Source organism: Macrotis lagotis, chromosome X, assembly GCF_037893015.1.
Source record: "Macrotis lagotis isolate mMagLag1 chromosome X, bilby.v1.9.chrom.fasta, whole genome shotgun sequence".
NCBI classification, from domain to species: domain Eukaryota; kingdom Metazoa; phylum Chordata; class Mammalia; order Peramelemorphia; family Peramelidae; genus Macrotis; species Macrotis lagotis.
In genome coordinates this window covers 8,144,759-8,165,659 of record NC_133666.1, presented here as the reverse complement: position 1 = coordinate 8,165,659, position 20,901 = coordinate 8,144,759, and the positions used below count along the sequence as shown (strand labels likewise).

At 40.9% G+C, this 20,901-nt stretch overlaps 1 protein-coding gene across 1 annotated transcript in view; it reads left to right on the top strand.

The window, feature by feature from the left end:
• Positions 1-20,901, top strand: part of OPHN1 (oligophrenin 1) — a 308,448-nt gene that overhangs the window by 226,000 nt on the left and 61,547 nt on the right. The window contains exons 11-16 of the mRNA XM_074202349.1: positions 1,104-1,182; positions 4,001-4,034; positions 4,503-4,565; positions 9,787-9,861; positions 17,258-17,342; positions 18,984-19,042. Coding sequence (XP_074058450.1) covers positions 1,104-1,182; positions 4,001-4,034; positions 4,503-4,565; positions 9,787-9,861; positions 17,258-17,342; positions 18,984-19,042 — 395 coding nt within the window. The remainder of the gene's footprint in view (positions 1-1,103; positions 1,183-4,000; positions 4,035-4,502; positions 4,566-9,786; positions 9,862-17,257; positions 17,343-18,983; positions 19,043-20,901) is intronic.

The following is a 20,901-nucleotide window of genomic DNA, read 5'->3' as shown; positions in this document are numbered from 1 at the left end:
TGACATAAAAAAGCCAAGAACCTTTGGTTTAAGGAGTTTTCTAGAGCATGGAGCCCATAGCACCCTCCCGTCATGACCCAAATCAGATTAAAATGTAGTTTCTATCTGATTTTTGTATGGTTTTATATATATATATATATATTAATTTAAAAATATTTCAAAATATGTTTTCTAAAATATAGCATATGAGGCCCTATAATAAGGCAGGGATCCTCATATATGGATTAGTGGCCCTTGTTTCTATTAGTGTCTGATCATCTTGTTCTAGACTAGAGCTTTAGTTTGTGTGACTTGCCCAGGATCGCACAGTCAAGTCAGAAGGAAAACTTGAACCCAGGCCTTCAAGACTCCAAAGACAGATTTCTAGTCACTATACCATGCTGCCTTTCTATGTAGTCATTAGGGTGGTTAAAACATCTTACAGGTAGCTTCTGGGTACCTTTCTAACCTCAAGTGTTCACTATATATCATGGGGTTGGAAGCCTCCTGGTAGTGTTCTAATCCCACCCATAACTAAGCAGACATCCCTTCAAAGATATCCTCAAGTGGGAGTTCAACTTTTGCCCAAAGACTTCTTGAGATTGGGAGCTGAGATGACCCATTTGATTGGGGCAGCTGGAATTCATGCTTCAGACTTCAGGGTTTTCTGGATAGAAGAAGGGGTGTTAAAGATCATCTACTTGGCCTCTCCATGTTATAGATGGAGAAACTGAGGGAGATGATTTACCTAAAATCAAGTAGGTATGAAGAATCAGAACCGAGGTTTGAAACAAGAGTTTCTGGCTCCCTGCCCAGTGTAAGAAGGTGTTCCTTAAATGGAAGACAGGAACCTGCTCTAGTTTCTTTAGATGGTTTGGAACCCTGCCCTTTGGATCAAGAAGAAAAAAGTTTAATATCTCTTTAAGTAATGATGGCCTTTCCCTGCACCTCCTGCCTCCAACCTTCTCTTTTTTTCAAGCCACACACCCCAAGTTCCTTCAATTGCTCTTTAGCATCTGGCATAGTGTCTATTCCTCCTCTTCTCCCCCCCCCCAATACTGGTTGCCCTGCTCTGGGACTCTTGCCAATTTAATTCTCCTTTAACTTTGTCATTTTCTCTTTAGACCAGGGACTATAACACTGCAGGCCCTTTCAGAAGCCAACAGGAGGCTATGGATGGAAGCAATGGATGGAAAAGAACCCGTGAGTTACTAAGGCATTGCCTTCCAGTAACACATATCTTTTAGAACAGTGACCTCTAGTGATAGTGTACTCTAACTGGCTTGAACAAATGTGAATGAATCAGGGACTTTGGGTGGGGAGGCTGGCAATGTGTTTGGTGCAAAGATCATAGGATCGTAGAATTTCAAGCTGGAAAAGATAAATACAGTCCAGAATCTGTGACTGAACAGAAATTCTATGAGATCTTTAAGGAATAAGTGACATGTGTATTTGAATTATTTGCCCTGATCTCTAAAAGTCCAGATGAATGAACAAAACTTTTTATTAAGCACTTAGTACGAATGAAGCTCTGATTGAAACATCCCATGAACCAACAAAGCAGGTGCTAATGTCTATTCTGGAATGTCATTTACACTGATTGAATGTCCGTTTCTGAAGTCCACTCATTTGGCAGGATCTTAGTGTTAAAGACTCTTTTGATCAGTAGCTGTGGCTGCAGGCCCCCCAGAACAAGTTGCCAAGTCACATCCTGGATAATGGTTGGGTGTAAGGACTAGAGTTGGGCTGGAAGGATTTATCATGGCTCTTTCTTAACTGATCAAAAGGATCTCTAGCTGGAAGGGACTTGAGCCACCCTCTCTACACATGAGGAAAATGAGGCTTGGAAAGGGACTTGCCCAAGGTCACACAGTTATTCAGAGGATCTAGAGCTATAGCCTGGAAAACCATATAATTCAATCTTTTCCTATTACTAGTGAGGAAACTAAAACTGAAAAAGATTAAAGCCAAGTATTGCAAATGCCATCGAGTCAATCCTCTTATTTTACAGAGGGGATGTGATTTGCTTAAGGTCACACTGATGGAAATTGAACCCAGGGCCACTAACTAACCCTAGGATTATTTCTTCTCGAGATCTTGCCTCCATATGGTCTGGAATTTAGGTCTGTAATTTGTAACCAGTCCTGAGGCAAACCCTGACAAAGGGTCACAACAGAGTAGCTATTCTGCTAATTAGTATTCTGAAAAAATGTGAAGCACTCCTAAGGGTGTCCTCAGTAAGTTTCCTCCAGCAGTAGTGAAACTATCAGTTACTCTCATCTGTTCCAACAAATGTGGGCTTATCTACTGAGAGTTGGTGGTGTTGGGATTACAGTTGGGTCTGAGACAGGGTAAAAAGAAATTCTTGTGTTCAGCAGAATTTCCCTCATGTGGAATGTTATCTATTTATCACTGTGGTTACATACCTGAGCTCTTGTGCTCTTGTAATGTCTCTGAGTTTACTTGGGAATACCCAAGTGATAGAAAGATCTGGTCAGAATGACAGGCTCCTGGAAACAGGTTGAGGGTGGGAAGGAGGGAAAGAGCATGCTAGGGCTACCTCCAAAGACTGGGTCTTCTCTCCACTGCTATTGTTCTCACTTCCGTGGCCATTTGGCTTTAGTTGTGACTTGTTTTTTGAAGCAGTTCTAATTTGGCAAAGTTGTCATGCTTATACAAATTTGGGGAACTACTGGTTTAAGCAGACAACTGTGGAGTGATCTTGGTGCATGCACTTACATGTCTACATATGTTCAAGAGCAATGCTTATGCAGACAAGTTCACATAGGTACACACAAATATACATATGCATATGATTTGTTGTTCAGTTATTCCATCGTGTCCAACTCTTCATGACTCCATGGACCATAATGTACATGGAATTTTCTTGGCAGAGATAGTGGAGTGGTTTGCCATTTCCTTTTCCAGCTCATTTTACAGATGAGGAAACTGAGGTAAACAAGGTGAGGTGACTTGTCCAGGATCATACAGCTAGTAAGAGTAAGAGACTAGATTTGAACTCATTTCTTTCTGACTCCAGGCCCAGTACTCTATCCTCTGAGGTGCCACCTCGCTACCCCAATGCATATGGAAAACCCTGAATGTGAGTTATGGAACCTGGGTTATATCTTCCCTCTGCCAGTTTGTGTTTATGTGAATATAAACTGGCCTCAGGTTTTTCATTTACAAACTCAATTGCTGGATGTTGACAATTGTCCCTGTCTACAACATCCTTGGAATCCCTTCTCTTTTCACATAGCCACTACCCTAGTCTATGCCCTTGTTACCATATGCCTGGACTAGCACAGTACCCTCCTGTAGGTGGAGTCCTACTCTCCAAACCATCTTCCCCCTAGTTGCCGAAATTTCCTAAAATACAAATCAGTCTATTACTAATTAACTTAGTGGCTCCCTATTGTCTTATCGTTGAAGGACAATGAAGGGGGCACTGGGTCTGGAGTGAGGAAGGCCCGAGTTCAAAGTCTGACCTCAGACCCTTACTAGTTGTGTGACCCTGGGCAAGTCATTTCATCCTGTTTGCCTCAATTTCTTCTTCTGTAAAATGAGGACAACAGTGCTGCTCTTGCAGAGTTGTGAGGATCAAGCAAGTTAACAGTTGTCAAGCACTTTACAAACTGTAAGGCTCTGTAGAAATTATAGCTATCATCATCATCGGTATTATTACTCAGCATGAAAAGCAGGACTGTGCAAACTTTTAGCTCACCTGGGCTGCATTGCCCCCAAAAAGCCTGTCAAAGGCCACATATAGAATTGCCTATTTATTTATGATTACAATGTAACCCATATTACCAGAGTATAATCATGAGATGGAATAATGTCTGCATAAATGGACTATGGTGACTACATGCAACCCAGAGATCTCTGGTAGGACAGACTTGATCTATCCAGTTTGGGGAAGGAGGAGGTGGCTGGGGGGGGGGGCAGCTCTGGTAGCAGAGATGACAGCTTTGAATGGCAATCCCCAGCAGCTGTGGTTCTATTTCTTTCTCTTCTTTTGTAGATCTACCACAGCCCCATAACGAAACAGGAAGAAAGTGAGTCCATCATGTATCTGTTGTGCTGACTTTATAAATTACCAGCTGTTCCACTGTGCAGCAAATGCTCCTTGTGTTGAGATATCTGGGTGCAGGTGGGCAAAGGAGAGCCTCTTGCTGGGCGAAGATCAGTCTTAGCTGGTGGCTACTGCGTAATATCTGGCAAGCTGACAAGCAAAGGAAGCCATTTGTTTATCTCAGCATGGGACTGGGGGACAAGTGCAGTTGTAATCTAGAGACAGAGAAGTCATTCTTGTTTGTATGTCCTCTTTCCTCCTAAGAGGAAAATTAGAACCATTTCAAGTGTGAGGCTTACCATTTAATTTGCCTCCTCGACTCCCACTGCTCTAAGATGGTTAGTCATGAGCAGCCAAGTCTGGAACTCCTTAGTGTATAAGTGAAACAGCTGGGTTAGAATCCTGGCCATTGTCATAATGGGTAACTCTCTCTCTCTCTTTTCCTGAACAGTGGAGCTCAATGATGTCGGGTTCAAATTTGTAAGGAAGTGTACCAACGCTGTGGAGGCCAAAGGTAAGAGGAAGCCAGTTGTTGGTCTTCCCCACCTTCTGCCATGTTCTTGGGATGGAAAGAACATCGTACAGCAAACAGTAGCACTGAGTTCTAGTCTTGGCTATTTCATGGCCAATATTTGGTAATCCTGGGCAAGTTATCTGTCCTTTCTGGATACCATTATCAATGCCTGTCTTTCTTTCTTTCTTTCTTTCTTTCTTTCTTTCTTTCTTTCTTTCTTTCTTTCTTTCTTTCTTTCTTTCTAAAGGAGATTTATTTATTTATTTTGAATTTTACAATTTCCCCCCTAATCTCGCTTCCCTCTCCCCACCCCACCCTCAGAAGGCAGTCTTTTGACTTTACATTCCATGGTATACATAGATCTAAGTTGAATGTGATGAGAGAGAAATCATATCCTTAAGGAAAAAATAAAGTATAAGAAATAGCAAAATTACATAATTAGATAATGTTTAAAACAATTAAAAGTAATAATCTTTGGTATTTGTTCAAACTCCACAATTCTTTCTCTGTATACAGATGGTATTCTCTATTGCAGATATCCCCAAATTGTGCCTCATTGTTGCACTGATGGAATGAGCGAGTCCATCAAGGTTGATTATCACCGCCATGTTGCTTTTAGGGTGTACAGTGTTTTTCTGGTTCTGCTCATCTCACTCAGCATCAGTTCATGCAAATCCCTCCAGGCTTCCCTGAATTCCCATCCCTCCTAATTTCTAATAGAACAATAGTGTTCCATGACATATATAAATATATATATATATATATATATATATATATATATATATATATATACCACAGTTTGCTAAGCCATTCCCCAATTGAAGGACATTTACCTGATTTCTAATTCTTTGCCACCACAAACAGCTGCTATAAATATTTTTGTACAAGTGATGATTTTATACTTTTTTAATGATCTCTTCAGGGTATAGACCCAGTAGTGGAATTGTTGGATCAAAGAGGATACACATTTTAATTGCCCTTTGGGTGTAATTCCAAATTTCTCACCAGAAAGGTTGGATGAGTTCACACCTACACCAACAATGCAGCATTAGTGTCCCAGATTTCCCACATCCCTTCCAACATTGATCTTTGCCCTTTCTGGTCATATTGGCCATTCTGAGAGGTGTGAGGTGGTATCTCATAGATGCTTTAATTTGCATTTCTCTAATAAGTAGCGATTTAGAACAATTTTTCATATGACTATGATCACTTTGATTTCCTCATCTGTAAATTGCCTTTGCATGTCCTTTGACCATTTGTCAATTGGGGAATGACTTTTTTAAAAAAATTGACTCAGGGGTGGCTAGGTGGTGCAGTGGATAAAGCACCAGCCCTGGAGTCAGGAGTACCTGGGTTCAAATCTGGTCTCAGACACTTAATAATTATCTAGCCGTGTGGCCTTGGGCGAGCCACTTAACCCCATTTGCCTTGTAAAAACAAACCTAAAACAAATTTGACTCAGTTCTCTGTATATTTTAGAAACGAGTCCTTTGTCAGAAACATTAGTTGTAAAGATTGTTTCCCAGTTTACTACATTTCTTTTGATCTTGGTTACAGTGGTTTTATCTGTGCAAAAGCTTTTTAATTTAATGTACTCAAAATCATCTAGTTTGTTTTTAGTGATGTTTTCCATCTCTTCCTTGGTCACAAACTGCTCCCCTTTCCATAGATCTGACAGATAACTATTCCCTGATCTCCTATTTTGCTTATAATACTTCTTTTTATGTCTAAATCCTGTATCCATTTTGATCTTATCTTGGTATAGTGTGTGAGATGTTGGTCTAATCCAAGTTTCTGCCATACTAACTTCTAATTTTCCCAACAGTTTTTATCGAGGAGAGAGGTTTTGTTCCAAAAGCTGGACTCTTTGGTTTATAATCATTTCTTGCTATTGCATCTAGTCTATTCCACTGATCCACCATTCTATTTCTTAGCCAATACCAGACAGTTTTGATGACCGATGCTTTATCAGTGTCTTTATCAATGAAGATGTTGATCTCAGGGCTCTCTGAAGACTACTTCCACACTTCAACAGTATAGAATTGACTCTTCTGTTTGCCCAAGTAACCACACATTCAATCACTTCCTCATCCAGGGAATCATAGAAGTTGAGAATTAAGAGCTTAGAGATCATTTAATCCAATACTATTATTGTATTTTTTTATTTTTTTTATTTTTTATTTTTAGGTTTTTGCAAGGCAAATGGGGTTAAGTGGCTCGCCCAAGGCCACACGGCTAGGTAATTTTTAAGTGTCTGAGACCAGATTTGAACCCAGGTACTCCTGACTCCAGGGCCGGTGCTTTATCCACTATGCCACCTAGCCGCCCTCCTATTATTTTATTTTCTGAAGTTCTTTTTGTTGCTTCTCCTTTGTTTACAAATATATCTTTACTTTCTCCTATCCACTGAGATATCTGATAACAAAGAAGGGGGATGGGAAACAGTTAGCAAAATAAACCCAGCAACTGAGTCTACTAGGGAGATGCATTTTCCTTAGCCCACCTCCTGGGCCCAGCTTGGTCACTAAAATAACATTGTTCCATTTCATTTTATTGTTTTTGTTTACATCATTGATGTGATGTGATGTGTGTGTGTGTGTGTGGGGGGGTTCCTGGTTTTGCTTACTTTGTGTTACATCATTTCATACAAGTCTTATCGTGCTTCTCTGAATTCTTTCTATTTCTTTGAGCACAGTAATATTCCATGGCAGTCACATACTATAACACTTCAGTCTATGTCAGACCCAGACTGGGGAAGTATTTTGCTCAGAATCATATAGAAAGTTAGTGGGAGTCTCAAGACTAGAACCTTGGTCCACTACGCTATAGTCATTAATTAATTGTTTTCTTCATTCTTCCTTTCTTTCAAGAAGCTATTTATTATAAGCCAACTGTGCTAACACACACACACACACACACACACACACACACACACACACACACATGCACAAAACCTAAAAAAGATGCTAGGTGGGTGCAATGGCTAGAGCAGTGTACCCAGATTTGGGAATATCTGAGCTCCAATCCTCCTACAGCCTCATACATTTACTGGCTATGTGTTGTGTGAGGCTTACCATTTAATTGACCTCCTTGAGGCCCGCTCCCCACTGCTCTAAGATGGTTAATCATGAGCAGCCAAGTCTGGAACTCCTTAGTCTATAGGTGAAGCAGCTGGGTTGGAATCCTGGCCATTGTAGTGACTGCTAATGGGAATAATAAAAACGTCTACCTCTCTGGTTAATATGAGGACCATAGGATAGCATATTAAAGTACTTGGCATGGTGCCTGGTACCTAGTCCTTCATATTAGCTTGCTTTCCCTTTTTCATTGCCTTTGTGGAGCTTGTGGCCTGGCTCAAATGCATAGCCCAGCTCTTTTTCTCCAATAGCTCTCATTCCCTTCATTTGGACTTGAATTTGTAGCCCCAGCATTTAGCAGCGTCCCTGGCACCCAGCAGGTGCTTAATAAATGCTTTCTACTTTGCCTTGTTGCCTTAAAGACTATGTTGAAAACTGCAGTGTGAACAAACTATTTTTTTAGTTTGAGCAAGCATCTTGCAAAATGTCAGCACATTCCACTGGGGCGGGATCCAAGTCTATTTATTTTTGACAATTTGTGGCTTCCTGCTTAAAAGGGAAAAGAGCTTCTAATGGCTTATAAAGTGTGTTTAGAGAGCGCTTGGCATCCTCCAAGTAGTGTTTTGATGAGTCAGATCTAAGTGAATTTAAACATGAAGATTTAGTTACTGCTGTAATACATGTAGATTTAAACATTAAGGGGGGCTGGGGAAGAAACAAGAGGCAAAGAAATGGGAGTAGTGCAGTTCTACTAAGAGCCAGTGTGATTCAGTGAGTTTGTCAGATCCTTGCACTGCCCAAAGTGCCATCTATCCCAACCCAAAGTATGGTCTGTCCCTACCTGAAGTATGGCCTACCCCTGCCCAAAGTGTATCCCTTAAATGCCTACCCATGGTCCATGAAAATGAAATAGTCTCTGCTTTCAGGAAGCTTGCATTCTTCTAGGAAGTAACAGTATTAATCCTTCAGTCAGTCCACCAGCATTTATTATGTCCCTACTATATTCCACTGTACTTGGTGTTGAGAATCCAAAGACAGAACAAAACAGTCCTTACTCTCAGGGAGACCATGTGTACACATAAAAATAAATAATGTATAGTGAACAAATTATGCTTCTTTTCCCAAGAAACTTGCTACTTGCCTTGGAGAATCAGTTCCTGCTAGACCTCACTCTCTCTCTTCTGGAATGTTGCTCAAGCTCTGCCCCATGTGTCTTCATTCCACTTTCTTCTTCATCTTTCTCAAAGGCAGAGCTTGGACATAGGATAACCCAGGTTTAGTCTGTGTCCCATCTGTCTGCAGAGGAATATTACCCTTGATGTGTCACTTGCCCTAGATATGCCTAGATTGCTCGGGATCAGCCAGGAGAATGAAAGGGGGAATGGGGAGAGGGCAGATGATGGATGGAACAATAGAGGAGACAGTAGCATTCTACCCCCTCACTCCAGCCCCTAGTAACTTCAGCCCTGGGCCTCCCCAGCCCTTTCTATCCTCTTTTGTCAAACTCCCTTTTATCCTAGATCCCTTCCTTTCATATACCTTCCATATTCCTCTACTCACTAGAATTTAACTTTCTTGTGAAGAGACCACATTTCCTGGTGCTCTCTTTCAGAGGCTGGCAGCTTCTTTTCTTACCCCTCCCCCATTGGAGAGGACCAGGGCAATTTCCAGAATTTTCCATACTGTCAGTCCACAGCTATATTTTCTCCTCTAGAGAAGCCTAGACTGTACTTAGGGGCCTAATTTATAGGACCCATGAGGCTCTCCGGGGCACATCTGTATGACTGGCTTCATTTCTGGGTACCGCACTTGCCTACACTGATGAAATCACAGGGTCATGCCAAATTTAAAAAAAAAGTACTCAAACTGCTCCCTTAATTCTAACACTTTGCCTAATAAAAGCTTTCATTTTGTGGATGAGAAAAGAGCAGTTCCAATGGTAAGAGATTGGCAAAGATCTTTGGGACAGGTCATAACTTCTTTCCACTATCACCTTTTATCTCCAATTTGGCCAGGGTGAGAAGGGATGATCAGTTTGAGAAATCAATGAACATTGTTTCCATTCATGTGGAAACGATTAGTTTTCCACTCTGGGAGGCTTTCATAAGCCTTTAACTCAAAGCAATCTGCTCTTCCACCCTTAGGTATCACAACAGAAGGGGTTTACCGGACTGTGGGAAGCAATATCCAGGTTCAGAAGCTACTGAATGCCTTTTTTGGTAAGTTGATGCTCTTCACTACTTTGATGACAGTAGGTTTGACAGGAGGAAAAAACTTCTGTTCTATAGAGAGTTGGCAGCACTAGGATGTTTGAAGATAAGTGGTTTAAAGAAATTGCCTAAAATTCAGTAGTCCAAGCTGAGTATTCAAACTTACATTAGCCTAAAAACAAACAGTGTGAAAAGAGGAGAGAAAAGAAAATGATAGTAAAGAAAAAACTGGTCAGTGAAGGAATTTCATAAGGTTGAACTTCCCAAACAAGAATGAGACAAGAAGAGAAAATGTAAGAAAAAAGGGACTTTAGAACAGATAGCATAAGAGAAAGAAGGAGCCTTAGAAGGGAGATTGCCACAGAAAGAAGAGGTCTTAGAACAGAGAATGTCAGAACTGGGAGGGAAGAAGGGGCCTTTGAAAAGAGAATGTCAAAGAGAGAAGAGGCCTTAAAAGAGAGATTGTGAGAGAAAGAAATGGCTTTAGAAGAGAGAATGTCAGAAAGAAGAATCTTTAGAATAAGGAATATCACAGTTATGGGGGACCTTAGAATATAGTATGGCAAAAAAAATGCAGCCCTTAGAACTAAGAATGTCTGAACTGAGAAGGATTTGAGAACCAAGAATGTCAGAACTGGCAGGATCCTTAGAATACAGAATGTCAGGGCATGGAAGTGACTTAGAACAGAGTATTGCAGAGGTGGAAGGGATCCTAGAACACAGAATGTCAGAGCTGGGAGGAATCTCAGAACAGTGAATGTCAGTGTTGGGGGTGGGTGTCATGTAATCTTATGACCAAAAATGTCAGGCCTGGGAGGGTCCTTAGAACAGGAAATGTCAGAGCTGGGAGAGACCTTAAGACAGAGAATATCAGAAAAAGATGGGGACTTAGAACACAGGAACATCAGACAAATAAAGGACATTAGAATACAAGATGTCAAAAAAAGAATACAAGATGTCAGAAAAATAAGGGGCTAAAAAGAGCATGTAAGAGAATAAAGGGGTTCATAGAACAGAAAATGTCAGAGAAAGAATGAACCTTGGAATTCAAACTGTCAGAACTGGGAGGGAGCTTAGAATTAAAAGTGTCAAAGGAAGAATGGACCATAGAATAGAGCATATAAAAGAAATAAGAATTTTTAGAATTGAGAATACAAAAGAGGCAAGAATAGAAAAGAAAGGACCTTAGAGCAGAGAATAGCAGAGAATAGGGAGTTCTTAGATCAGGGAATGGGAGAAAGGAACCAAACAAAAGAGAATGTCTGAGAAAAAAGTAGCCTTAGAATACAACATGTCAGAGCTGCAAATGTTCTAAAAGCATAGAATTGGTAGAAAAAAGCAGGTGCTTAGATGAAGGAATGTCAGAAATGGAATGTCCTTAAAACAGAGAATATCATAGTTGGAGGTGGTCTTAGAACAGAGAATGTCAGAGGTGATGGGGACCTTAGAACAAAGAATATTAAAGAAGGGGCTTAAGAACAAAGTATATAAGAGAAAGAAAAATGTCAGAAAAAGGAGAGGCCGAATAGAATGACAGAGCTGAGAAGACTCTCAGAGAATAGAATGACAGAAAAAGAAATAATGTGAGAAGTGGGACAGTTGTTAGAACATAATGGCAGAGAAAAAAAGAGGCCTTAAAACAAAGACTTAGAAAAAGAAGGGAGCTTAGAACAGAGAAATTAGAGAAACAAAGCTTCTTAGAGCACAGAATGTCTGAGAAAAAGAGATCTTTAGAACACAGAATATCAGACCTGTGAGGGTCCTAGGAGAATAGAATGTCACAAAAAGATGAACCCTTAAAAGAAGAGAGAATATCATAGCTGGGAAGGGCCTTAGAACCTGGAATATCAGAGCTGAGAGGGGCCTAGAACAAAGAATGTCAGATATGACTGAGGGCCCTTAGAACAGGTAATGTCAGAACTGGGGAGAACCCTTAGAACACAGAATTTTCCTGTAACATTCCTGTAAAGGAAACTAGACTTTTCTGTAAAAACAATGTCACATCTTTCCATAAAGCAATCTATGCATACCATTTTCTTTGCTTGCATTTAAATCAAATGAAATAAACATATTACAAATTTTATTACTATACACAAATAAATTTGAAATATATAGCAAAGATACAAAGCAGGTTTTTAATTTTTAATTTATTTATTTATTTTTAGTTTTTGCAAGGCAAATGGGGTGAAGTGACTTGCCCAAGGCCATTCAGCTAGATAATTATTATTAAGTGTCTGAGGTTGGATTTGAACTCTCCTGACTCCTGGGGCGATTCTCTATCCACTGCGCCACCTAGCTGCAACCTAGGTTTTTTATTTTTTTAATTTAATTTAATGTAATTTAATTTGATAAAAGAAAGATTTTATTTATTTTGAATTTTAAAATTTTTCCCCTAATCTTGCTTCTCCCCCCCCCCCCCCCCCGCAGAAGGCATTATGTTAGTCTTGACATTGTTTCCATGGGCTACATTGATCTAAGTTGAATGTCATGAGAGAGAAATCATATCCTTAAGGAAGAAAAATAAAGTATAAAAGATAGCAAAATTATATAATAAGATAACGAGTTTTTTAAAATTAAAGTCCTTGGTCGTTGTTCAAACTCCACAGCTCTTTCTCTGGATACAGATGGTATTCTCCATTGCAGAGAGCCCCAAATTGTCCCTGATTGTTGCACTGATGGAATGAGCAAGTCCATCAAGGTTGATCATCACCCCCATGTTGCTGTTAGGGTGTACAGTGTTTTTCTGGTTCTGATCATCTCACTCAGCATCAGTTCATGCAAATCTCTCCAGGCTTCCCTGAATTCCCATCCCTCCTGGTTTCTAATAGAACAATAGTGTTCCATCACATACATATACCACAGTTTGTTAAGCCATTCCCCAATTGAAGGACATTCAATCGATTTCCAATTCAAACAGGGCTGCTATAAATATTTTTGTACAAGTGATGTTTTTAGTCTTTTCCATCATCTCTTCAGGGTACAGACCCAGTAGTGGTATTGCTGGATCAAAGGGTATGCATATTTTATTGCCCTTTGGGCATAGTTCCAAATTGCTCTCCAGAAAGGTTAGATGAGTTCACAGCTCCACCAACAGTACATTAGTGTCCCAGATTTCCCACATCCCTTCCAACCCTTATCTGGTCATATTGGCCAGTCTGAGAGGTGTGAGGTGGTACCTCATTTCTCTAATAAGTAATGATTTAGAGCAATTTTTCATATGACTATGGATCGCAAAGCAGATTTTTAAAAAAAAAATCAATACAATGTTGAAAGTGTAATTTTTTTATGATTTTCTTTACTTACACACAAAGATTGTTTAACTTCTCTGAGGAGGCCGTGTGCTGCTACTCATGTAGGCCAGGAATCTCCTAGAACCTCTGAACTGAAGGGAAAGATTGTAAGCTTCAGCCCTTCCTTCAAACATGATTCTGCATGCACCAGCTCAGTCAGTCTCCATGCACATGGTGACAGGCTTTTGGAGACAAATACAGTCATGAAGGAGACAACCCATGGCTGTGTCTAATGGTTTACATTTTATTGGAGGGGTACACACTGAATGCCCCTCCAGTTCTATGAATTTGGGGTCCATGTGGTAATGCCTAACCCATTTCCAAAACCCAAAGGGAGGAGCAGCCTACAAATGTACCCAGACTTTCTCCCTGATCTCATCCCCATCCCCCCCCCCCACCTAGAACTGCAGAACTCTAGCACCAAAGCTGAGCTGTCCACGTTGCCCTGAGCATCCTGGGAGGAACTGATCATGGAAAGTAAGACATAGGTCTAAGTGGGGGCCAAGGACTCCATCCAGATGCAGTAGGCCTTTCCTTAGACTTTTGGGATACCTCTGGTTTCCAGTCTGCACCTGTGTGCAGATGGCCCTGTGTTCCTCCAGCTGCAGCCTTTGTGAAGGCCATAGCCTCCCTGTGGGCCAGCAAGGAGAGTCATTACCATTTCAGAGAGCTGCACCCACCAGAGTGGGCTACCTCAAACTTGGACTCTTTGTATGAATGCTCTGATAGAATCATGGTTCTCGATTTCCTCCTTGTTGGAGTAAATGTTTCATGCTATAGACTTTGGTCTGCATTTTTTTTTTTGTTTTAAAAAGTGAACATACTTTGACAAGAGGGCATACTTTCAATAACTGTGACTGATGCTTCATGTCCAGGGTTTCATGCCCCAATGTTTTGAAAACCTCTATTTTAAAACTTCAAACAGTGTCAGAGATTAAGGGTCATCTAATCCAATTGGCTTTCTGATTCTTTTTGCCAAATGCACTGATATGTCTCATTTGAACACACTCAGACTGGTTAACAAGCCCTTTTCCAAAATAACCTACTCCCACCCCCCACCCCCTACCCCTTTACTTTTTTAGCTATTTAGAGGACCAAGGGAAGAGTCTTCTCACTTGGCTAGTACAACATGTACTAAATTTCATCTCTTCATCGTTAGAGTTTCTATGTAAATTGTTCTTTTGGTTTTGAGTTTTTCCCTCTGCATCAGTTCAAATCAGTTTTCCTAAATTTCTCTGATTTTGTCACATTCCTTACAGTGTAGTAATATTCCCTTATACCATACCCATAAACAAATATTGTTCAGCCATTCTGCAATTATGAGGTAGATCTTTTGGTTTCAGCATTCTGCTCTGACAAATAACATAGTTGTGAACTTTTGTGTGTGTGTGTGTGTGTGTGTGTGTGTGTGTGTGTGTATATATATATATATATATATATATATAGGCATTTTGTTGCTCTTAATGACTTCTTTAGCACATAGGCCCAATACTGAAACTCTTAGGACAAAAGGAATAAATGGGTACATTTTTACTTTTGACTCAATGCAATTTGTTCCCAGAATGTTTGAACCATCTCCTAACTCCACTAGAAGATAATTAACACACCTATCTTCCCACAAGCCCACCAGTCATGAATTTTCCCGTTTTGTAGTACCTTGGCTAGTTTGATGGATATGAGATGATAATGCAAAGTTGTTTTATTTTGTATTTTTGATTATTAGTTATTCTGAACATTTTTAGGTAGCTTGCCATTGTATTTCATCTTCTGAAAGCTGGTTATATCCCTTTGCTACTCATCTGCTGGGTGATTTATTGTATCAATCAACTATAGATTTTGGGTGTCAGAATTTTATTAGAGATTTTTGAATATAAAGATTTTTCCTTGTGCCATATGTCTCTTCTTCTAATTTTAGATACATTGATTTGAAAAATTTTAAACATATTTTATTGATTTTTTTTACATTGCTGAAACTTCTCCCAGTACCTTATCTCCTCTTTCTAAGAGAAATCCCATAGAACAAAGAATTTGTTTTATAGAAAAAGAGAAAGAAGATCTTAAAAAATCAGCAGAACTGGTCAATACATCAAAAAAATATGAAAATGTATGTAATGTTCCTCAGTTAAGGAGTGGGGGGAGTCATCTTTCTTCTCTGGGACTCTTTGTCATTTTGCAACAATCATTTTTAATTTTTTCATGTGTAATTGGTTTTTTTCATTTATATTGTTATAGTAATTTTGTATGTTTTCTTGACTCTTCTTACTTCTCTCCCCAACAATTCATGTAGATCTTTCCAGACCTCTCTGTATTTATCACATGCATTATTTCTTACAGCATAGTAATCTTTCATTACTCTCTTGCACCACAATTTATTTAGCATTCCCCAATCAGTGGGTATTTACTTGATTTCTAATTATTTGCTATTACAAAAATTGCTGCTATAAATAGTTTGGAAGCGGTTTCAATTTTATATTTATTCTGTTGGGAAATAATAGATTTAATTTAATGCCTACTATGTGCAAAGCCCTATACTAATCTGATATTTGTGGAGACTGAAATTGCCCTTAATTTGAACTTCCCAGTGTAGATGGCCTCAGTCCCAACATAAATGGGACTATTTCTCATTGGAGAAAGTTCCAGCACCAAGAAAGTACTAGCTACATGACACAAGATAATGGAGGTTAGTATGAGGTCAGGGGTGGGGGTGGGAGAGAGAGAGAGAGAGAGAGAGAGAGAGAGAGAGAGAGAGAGAGAGAAAGAGGCAAGTAAACTTAGCCTTAGATGAAGAAAATAAAGAAAATAGCTGCAATTAGCAAATGTAAGCAGACTTGTGGGCATCATGAAAATTTAGGTATGAGCAGATTGGAAAAGCCATCAGTGAATCTCCCAAATCCATTGGAGATATAAAAGGAGGCCACACCATCTGACCATTGCATGATGATTCCGGAGCTGCAGGGAGTTGTTTCCTTATATCATCTCATTCTAAGACATCTGGATATTTCTTCTTCTTCACTGAGTCTAGAGGAAAAGAAACTCAAGAGAGAAGAATCCTGAACCTTCAACTTTGCCACTATTCCTAAATTTGAAAGAATCATGTGCATCTGCTTGCCCAGGGATTAAAGGGGAATTTGAATCTGGGAAATATCAGCCTTCTTAATATAGGTACAGTTCAGGGAGGTGTGTGGACTGCTGAGCCTTTCTTAGGGCTACTCCCCCACTTTTGTGTCCACTTGATACACTCTCAAGATGCTGTAACATGTGTAACAACCTCATCTTGCTAAAACTTTCTCAGCAGATGGACTAAACCAGGTTAAAGGGTAACCAACAGGCTTCAATTCCATTGGTGAATTTAGGGGAATGTCTACATAAGGATGGGAAGACTTCCCCCAGTGGAATGAATGGATAAGAATAATTTGTTCCAAAGTGCAAGGACGTGGATGAAGTACTTAGATTTGGTGAGACGTCAGAGATACCAAGATCAACTCCTGCCTCCTGAGCTCACTGTTCTTCTTGGCTTTTGGCTTGTCACTGAACTTGGACTCCAGAAGAGAGGGGGAATCTGAGGGCTTTGGGAGACTCTGCTTCACTTAAATCCACTTCATGCACAAGACAGTTCTCTTTGGTCCTCTTTGAAACAAAGGATGAATAATAGAGAATTTTTAGTTCATCTTTCATCTTTTGTTCTTTACTGTCCTATTCTGCATTAATTTCTTTTGCTTTTAAGAGTCAGTACTGATGGGAACTTCTTCTAAGGCTTTGGGCACTTGACAAATCAAAATAAGGCATGAAAGGTCCTAAAGCCATGTGGGAAATCTTTGGGGACCCAAGTGCTGTACCAGACACTACTGAAGACACAGTTAACTATCTTTAAATGATACTTTTATTTTAAGAAGGTGTGAAGAATACCATTGTAAGAACCTTATATTTCTGGGGTGGCCAGGTGGCACAATGGAAAAAGCACCGGCCCTGGAGTCAGGAGTACCTGGGTTCAAATCCAGTCTCAGACACTTAATAATTACCTAGCTGTGTGGCCTTGGGCAAGCCACTTAACCCCATTTGCCTTGCAAAAACCTAAAAAAAGAACCATATATTTCTTCTTCCTTTTCCTTTTCCAGATCCCAAATGTCCAGGAGATATCGATTTGCAGAATAGCGACTGGGATATTAAGACAATCACCAGTTCCTTGAAATTCTACCTCAGGTATTTCTAGTGGGTCAAGGAGGTTAGGTTCCATGGTAATAGGCAGTTGTATGAGTCTATGGAACTGGGGAGCTAAAACAGGTGGAAGAAGGTGTGATATATTTATACCAATCCTTCATTAAGTCACTAATATGTGTAGAATCTGGGGCAGCACCCTAGGGGAGGGAAAAAGATTAGTTGATCTTGGCCCTTGTGGGGTTTATAGTCTAGAGATGTGATGAAACACACCAGCATGCAGAACTTAGGAGCCTTAGGGAAGACTTCCTTCATGAGCAGGCCTCAGAGTTTGGCTGTAAAAAGTCAGACAGGCATGCACCAGGTCATATGGGAAGTGGCTGACAGCCCTGTTATAATGAACTCCCTGAGATGATTGAGACAGCAGAGCATTTTGCAGCATGGTTTGCTACATAGCTATAGTAGTCCAAGGATTGTGGTTGGCCTTGAATGTCTACTTAGTAGACAATAGTGAACTATTGGTGGCTTTTTGAGCAGATGACCTGACAGTGGTCTGAAGGCTTGAATAAAGAGAAGGGGCTCCTAGCTCTTTTTGCTCTCTGTCCCCCTTGGCTTTCAGTAAACCTTTCCATGCCCCCATATTCAGTATAAAGGAAAATAAATTCTAGAGTGGACCACGTTTGTGCTCAGGAGAAATAAAATTAGAAAGATTTAAGAAATTTCTCCTAAAGAAAACCATTCAGTTCCCAATAATATCTTTTCACTAATATCGTAGTACTTTTGGAATATTTCAGTTGTATAACGTAAATCCCCTCCCCGCCCCTGCCCATACTCCCTTGACAAACTTTTCATGCCCCATGAGGTCAGGAGTCCTTGATTAGGGAGAGCAGGGAATAGAGACAGAAAGTCTTTTAGTAATACTTAGTAATACTAAACCATCATAGTAGCCCAGCTTTGGGAGGGAGTGATTGGTGAGGGCCTGTGCCAGTGGGTCATCGACAAGAACAGAGAGGAGGTGATGGATTTGGTTTACCATCCCTGGTGGGGCATAGGTGGAGGCTCAGAAATGAAGAAAGTTTTTGTAGCTTTAGTTAAAAGTGAATGTTTACATGCATTCCTGAACCCACCAGAACAGATGGAAGGAAAGTTGTCTCACTGCCAAAGTATGGGCCATATTGTCCAGGACCCTAGGGCCTTTGTTAGGCATGCCAGGAGGCGATCGAGAACCACTGGCTGATTTCTGTTTTGGGTTTTTTTTTTTTTAACCAGACTGCTCATACCTCTTAGCAATGTTTCTTAAAGGCCTAGCCTAATGGGTCCTGACCATAATGTACAGTGCAGCCACTTTAGGATTTAGTCATCTGCTTTCTAGATTGCAGGGTGGTGTGGGCTTTAGTCTCTATCATTCTTCTGTTAATTCCTAACAACTGGTGGCTGTGTCCTAAATAAGAATGAGGAAGAGGAAGTTGGGGGCATAGAGGAGGTAGGAGAGGAGTTGGGGGAACTGATGGAAGAGCCAAAGGGGATTAGAGATTGCCCAGGTGGTCCCTGCCCTGTGGGGTAGGAGGGGAGGGAGGGCAATTATGAGCCTCTTGGAATAGCCTTTTCTCTAGAGCAGGAGAATTTCATTGCCAGCTCCTCCCCTCACAAAGTAACTCTTTGTCCTTTTCTTTTTTTCTGTTTTAGGAATCTTTCGGAACCAGTTATGACATATAAGCTCCACAAAGAGCTGGTCTCTGCCGCCAGTAAGTCCTAACCATTTTGTCATACTTTCCCTTCCTTGGACAAAATTGGAATGTGCTGAGTCAGCCAGAGGACCTAGCAGGATAAAGTACCAGAGAGGGAGGCTCCTAGTGCTAGCCTAGTGAGAATATTGGCTTCAGAGTCCAAAGACTTGGGTCTCCATCAGTTGGTAAATCTGTAAGCATTTATTAATCAATCATTGTTGTAAGGGCCAAGGAATATAAAGAAAGATACAAAACTGTCCTTGCTCTTAATGAGTTGACATTCTACTGGGGAAGACAGCCTAGGTACATATAAGATAGCTTCAGAAGATTCCCTCTCTAAGCCTCAGTTTACCCCTCCATAAATGAGAAGATTGAACCAGATGATGTCAAAGGCCCTTTCCAGCAGAGGGAGGAGAGCAGGTGGATACTGGCTCACTTGGACTGGAAAAAAACAGATCCAGAAGTGGGTGGAAAGATTTCCTTTCAGATTTCATTGATTTCCTCCTTTAGGGAGTCTTTTCCCCAGGCAGCTCAGCCCCTCTGCTTCGGGAGTTGCCTGGTTGGTGATTTGCCCAGAGACTTTTATCAATGGGTATCAGAGGTAGGGTTTGAACGCGGGGTTTCTTGACCCTGAGGTCAACTTTCTGCTCACTATTTCTGCCTGCTTTGAAGCTCACATTATTGGTATTCTTGAACCAGTTGTCAGCTGACAAGCCAAGTTACTAGCCCATACTAACTAAGCTAAATGAGTTGTGTCTAGTTGGTTGCCCCCACCCCCACCCCTCCTTATTGTATAGAGAAGGGAACCAAGGTCCAGGGACATGGATTCACTTGCCTTAAGTCCCCACCTAGGGCTCTCCATGGTGCTCCAACATGGCCGTCTTTGCCTGCTTTGCTATTGTTGTAGAGGCCAACAACCCAGAGGAAAAGGAATCATGGGCAATAAAGGAGTTGAGCTTTTGCTACCCTTTGTTTCTGCCTTCGGGAATTGGGCCACTCTTTTTTGCTCTCTCTAACCCTTATCCTGTTGCCTAGTTCTAACAGAGGAGCTAGGAGAGACAAGGTGAAGGGTCTGGGGACCTGAGCTCAAATCCTCCTTCCTCCTGCTTAATATTTGTGGCTTCCTGACCAAGTCCCTTCCCCTCCCTGGACCTCAGTTTCTTCCTCTGTCAAATGACCTCTGAAGTCCTCTCCATCTAGGATTACTTGATTCTCTATGACTGGGCCCTGTGTCGCTTCTTTAGAAAGAAGTGACTTGGTCTCCCATTGGAGGACAGGGCAGGGCTGGGCCAGGCCAGGGGAGGCAACTTTTTTTCTACTAAGATTCTTAGTCTTTTACCTGACCTTCTCAATTCACTCTACAGCTGCATTGTGTATCATTCCTCCTGTAGTTGCATCCAAGTTCATAGACGGGGAAACTGAGGAATACAGTCGGGACTGGTGAGGTGCTTAGAATATTAATTAATGAGCTAAGTAGCTCAGGGCACTGGCTCTAGAGTTAGGAAGTCCTGACTGCAAATCCAGTCTCAGTCACCCCTTAACTTTAGGACACTGGGCAAATTACTTAATTTCTGCCTGTCTCAGTTTCCTCAACTGAAAAATAATAGCATCCACCTCCTGGGGTTGTTGGAAGTATTAAATGAGATCTTGGAGGGCCTGATACATAGTAGGCATTTAATAAATGACTTGGCCCCCTCATTAGCTATCAGTTCTCCAGGATTCTAAAGTTTACCAAATGGGAGTGAGGGGGAAGCCACAGAGCTTCCCAGAGAGGCACTGATGTGTTCAGGCTCACAAGCCTAGCGGGTCTCAGGGCTAGGATTCACGACCAGGGCTCCTTCCACTGTCTCCTGCTACTGCTGCTAGGCAGTGGCATT